Raw genomic sequence first — 5,054 nt, forward strand, 5'->3', positions numbered from 1 at the left:
CCGGGGCCGGGATCCTGCCCGCGGGGTCGAGCAGCAGCCGCGGGTCGCCTGTGCCGGGTGCGGGGCTCGGGGCGGGCGGGCAGCGCTCGCTGCCGGGGTTAAGGCGAGTCCGCTTTAGCTTTCTGCTTTGTGCCTGTGTTTCCTCGTGTAGGCGAGAAAAAGCTCGGTACGGTGATCACGCCTGATACGTGGAAGGATGGCGCAAGAAACACGACAGGTACTTTTGATTGTGGGGAGGCTTCAGCACTTCTCATTCAGATATTTTAAAGCCACTTGTGCAATTGTTGTTCAGTCCTATGGCCAAGACTAATAACCACTCCGTTTTGTTTGTTTGTTTTGACTGCTGTAGTTTCACAGTATCCCTAGTATGCTAATTTAATTCATTGGGCATTTACTTGCGTTTTCTTTCTTTCTTTTTTTTTTTTGGTAGAAAGTGGTGGCCGAAAACTGAATGAAAACAAGGCTTTGACTTCAAAGAAAGCAAGGTTAGTATTTAATCCTGATTTTACTTGGCTAAAAAAGTCAGTTTGCTGTAATTGAGACCTATTGTCTGCACAACTGAGCAACTACTCAAACCATGTCCAAAATGCATTTTGTTTTTAAAATTCTTTATGGGGATTGCAGCATGTTGTTAGTAAATAATTAGCAAAAGCATGTTTCTTACGTATTTCATAGGAGCTTTCCGCTGGATCAAATATATTATTGTAGTCGGCACAAAAAATTGAATGTTAAGTTTGATACTCACATTAGAAGAGAAGCTGGAAAGACTTAACTTTGTTGCCAAAACCACCTCTGCAGTCTCTCSAGCAATACTTAACGTCTGGGGGCTATTTTGTTACCTTCTGCCACTTTTAGTGTATTCTTTGCACAGGGGGCAAGCCATTGCTGGAAGGTGTTTAGTTCAAAATAGTCTAGTATCTTAATAAAAAGASACCTTGTGCTTTCATAAGGCAGGAAGCCTCTCTTTCTGTCTTTCTGGAGACTTTGAATCTATCTTTTCTAAGTCGTAGTTTTCCCCTGGAATTTCTGGCTGGCTTAGACTTTTTAGGATGAGATAGTGGAATTACTTTACTTCATGGTGTATAACTAGAGCATGTTTCCTTTCTCCTTTTCCTCAGGTTTGATCCTTATGGAAAGAACAAATTTGCAATATGTCGGATTTGTAAGAGTTCTGTCCATCAGCCAGGGTCTCACTATTGTCAAGGATGTGCCTATAAAAAAGGTGAGATTCACTGAGGATTGAATTACCCCAATTCGGTTTGAAATTCGTGAGTAAGTTTGGCCTAACAAAGAGAAGGCAAAGATGAGATTTAACAGCTCTCTTCCTCTACTAATGGGAGGGTCTAGAGGAGATGAAGCCAGGCTCTTCTCAGAGGTGCGCAGTGATAGAATAAGAGGCAGTGGACAGAAGTGAGAATGGAGAAGATTCTAGTAAGATATAGGGAGAATAAACTCACTGTGAGGGTGGTCAAATATTGCAACAGGGACTCAGGTTGGGGAATCTCTGTTGGAGGTATTCAGAGCTCAACTTGAAAAATCATGAGCCCCCTACAAGTTGGCCATTCTTTGAGTGGGGTGTGGTTGGATCAGAGAGCACCAGAGATCCCTTCCAACATAAGTTGTTCTATGATGCTACTTCTAAAATGGTTCTGATTTCTAAAGCAATAGAACTGAAAAAATAACTGTAAGCTCAATCTTGATAATTGCATAAAAAACTGTCACCTATAGCAAGCTTGATCTTTCTCTTAGTATATAAAAAAGGGGATTCTGTAAAAGTCAGTTGCTTGTTGCAGTCACTTTTGTCCTTCCTTCTGTTCCCTCCACTCCCCCTTTATAAAGAATCTAAAATTCTAAATACCTGTCCCAAGGACTTCTGATCTTGGTAAAGTAATAGACTARTCTAATAAAAATAGAATACCTGGGGAGTAAAAGGCAAAGAGAAAAACAAATTCTGTTATAAAAAGAGTTAATAAAGTATCTTTGAAGGAAAATTACGCTCGTATCTTTGTGCCTGAATTGTGAATGGGCTTCTTGCATTGTAAGTCAAGCTTAGCTTAAGCTGCAACTAAAAATTGAAAAGAGTTAAATCTTTATCCCTAGAAAGCAAGTTATTGCAGCATGTGATATATAATATGTAAATTTTTTCTGTACTTATGAATGATGTATGGAGAATTGCACTGAAATTCTGCTTCTACCTGGAAGCTTTCTGTCTCCTGTATTCACAACAAGACTTTAGGATTGTTAAAAATTGGTTTTCGTTTTCCTCAAGGAACTGTTGACCAATTTCAAGCAAACCTTGTGTAAAAGTTGAACATTAAGGATATAAAAGTTTTACTAGTCTTGTGAATTTGAGTAGGTAAGCAGAAGGAAGGCCCAAGCTTGTAATTTCCCGAGGAAAAAGTGGCAGCATGTACTCAATTATATTTTTGATTCCAGAAAAGTCCACACAGCACAGACACAGGTTAAACCAATTGTTAGCTGTAGAGGCATATCTAACCAGCAGTAAATGTTGTTCATGCAATGACATTATTTCTTTTACAGCTGTGCAGCGTGTCAGTGGTTTAGCACCTGCTGTATGATTGATGTTTTTTTGGTTTGCTGGATGCTCAGTGGGTGGCTGCCTGAATCCCCCATGAGAGAACCTTGTTCTTTCTTAAATTTATAGTTGGTTTGGGTGGGCTTCAGGACTTTTGCTTTGTCTGCTTGTATATCTGTCCAGCTAGAAACTGATTTCTTCGTGAAAGTCAGAACTTTAACTGCTTTAGGTTCTAGCTCTGACCATCAGAGACCATGGTTATGATGTGTTTCTTGAAACAGGTGTGGTCTTACAACTTAGTACTTGAGCTGTTGTGTATCTCTGAAATCTAGAGACTATTCAATGTTCCAAAGTTAGTTACTCTACTTAGACCTGGAGTTAAAAGTCTGTGGGTTGAATTTTGCACTCCAGAATAAATCATGTGGTATGTTCCCTGCTGTTACTTTCCCTAGTAGACTATTACACGTGTCCAGTATCACGATGTCAGTATGTGAAGGCATGTGACTCAGCGTGAGGCAACAAGAGGAATTGTCGCTTGATGTTTTTTCATTTGCTGATGTATTGTCTTGTAAAAGGATATGTTGCCCTACCAGACAAGAGACCTGGCGCCTTTCAGTTTTAGACAGAAGTCAGGAAATATTTAGACCACCAAAAAGAACCCCAAACAAACACTACCACCACCCCAAAACTTGCATACTTTTCCCTGCTCTAGCTTTTCTGCTTGCTGCTCTTTGGTATTAGGTCAAAGTTTCCTATGACATTAGTGGTCAGCTCTGCTTCAATTTTCATATGTTCTTGGTGTCCATTTTCCTCTCTTCCACTTCTCTGTAAATAGCTTAATTATATGAAACTGTACTCCTAACTTTCTCAGTTGTCTGACGTTTCCCACTTGTTAGTCTTTCAGTTAGCAGTGAGCTTATGTGGGTGAGTAAATTTTCTTAGCCTCATTGCTTTCTGTCCCTCCTGGGCCTTAATGTGACTATAGGACTTACAAAGTTTAATAACATGATGTTTTTACCCCCTTGCCAGATAGGAGCCTTTCTTGGCTGTGTTTGAGTATTTTGGTAAAATATGAAGGCTTCAGGCACTTTTATGTACTCTCAGAATAGAGCTTATAGAGCTTTRTTTTTTTTTAAAGTGGAAGTACATAGATATTTGCTGCAAATACTAATTTATATTAGAAGGCATATTACTACCTCTGAATTTGCAATATCTGGTGAGAGCTCTCATAATTATTTTTTGTAAAAGATCTTTACAAGAACATAACTATGCTTTTGAAGAAAATTTTAGTGAGTTTTAAATAACTTATGCACCTTTTGTGTGCTTATAGGCATCTGCTCAATGTGTGGCAAGAAAGTCTTGGATACGAAGAACTACAAGCAAACCTCTGTCTAACTATGTTGCTTGGTCTTTTCATGAACTTTAACTTCTGCATCTTTGTACAGTAACTTTTCTCCAAAATCATTTGTGAATTTTACTTTCTAGAAGATAATAAATCTTGGAATGGGATGAGAGGTGAAGAAAGTCAGATTATTTGCCAAGAAGTGTGTATGATAGCTGAATTTTGTTTTAGCACTAATGTTAACAGTTATTTAAAGGTAAAGGTTTGTAGCAACTGATAAAGTTCAAAATGAGTGAGAGCTTAGTGGGTAGGCTGAAATTATACTACCATGATAATGCAGATCCTTGAGGTTAATATTTTTATTGTTATGTTGCTATATCTTGCATCTTCTGCTTGTATGATAATACTGTTTTATGGATGTGTAAATTAAGAGTTTATCACCCTCTTAAAGTAGTATCTTCATTCAGTTCTATGCTTATATGTATTTATAATTATTCTCATCTCRAACTGTTATGTGCTCCGCTTTGAAGTACTGCTCTTCTGGTTTTAATGTAATTGGGCTTCTGAGATTTGTTTCTGTATACTGTAGGGTTGGCTAAATCACAAACTGTTTAACTATAAAAATCTAGTGCGTTACTCTACTAGTTCTTACCTTTGCAGTAAGACTGATTAGCTATTGTCAGCCTCAAAGGATTTTTTACGTATGGCACCTAGTGGCCAAGGCAATAAAATGAGCAGCAATTTCTAATGCCAGGTCTCAGTCTCGTCATTTCTCGAGTTAGTCATCCTTTTAAATACTCACTTTGAAATTGGTTCTTGAATTCTGTGATGTGATTGCTTATATAACAGTCAAATTTGAAAAATCAAAACACCCTTTCTTCAGYAGTAGTTTGAGATAAGACTTTAAATAGACATCTTTTAACCTGTTGGCCTGAATGTGCCTGTGCATTTCTTTTGGTTAGTATCTACATAAGAAAACAAATTCTATTATGCAGAATAGCACTTACTGTTTGCAGGKATTCTTTGTAACAGTTAAAACGAAAAAAATGTTGCACTAATACGGGGTGAAGTTTTAACTAAGACTCCCTTAAGTGCTTACTCCTCTTAGCAACCTCTTATGCTTTTGCAACTTTCAGTCATAATAAAAAAACCGTCATAATAAAAAAACATATTAAT

General features: G+C 38.0%; 1 protein-coding gene across 1 annotated transcript; it reads left to right on the top strand.

Annotated features, from left to right (window-relative positions):
* Positions 1 to 102: 102 nt before the first annotated feature.
* CRIPT (CXXC repeat containing interactor of PDZ3 domain) lies at positions 103 to 4,626 on the top strand (the record flags this gene model as incomplete). The annotated part of the gene is made up of 4 exons (XM_085315785.1): positions 103 to 217; positions 431 to 485; positions 1,119 to 1,222; positions 3,867 to 4,626. Coding segments are annotated over 4 exons (339 nt in total), but the record flags the coding sequence as incomplete, so codon positions are not given.
* Between the last annotated feature and the right edge of the window lie 428 nt (positions 4,627 to 5,054).

Source organism: Rhea americana, unplaced genomic scaffold (assembly GCF_003343005.1).
Source record: "Rhea americana isolate MKP2758 unplaced genomic scaffold, rheAme1 scaffold_44, whole genome shotgun sequence".
In the NCBI taxonomy this organism is placed as follows: Eukaryota; Metazoa; Chordata; class Aves; order Rheiformes; family Rheidae; genus Rhea; species Rhea americana.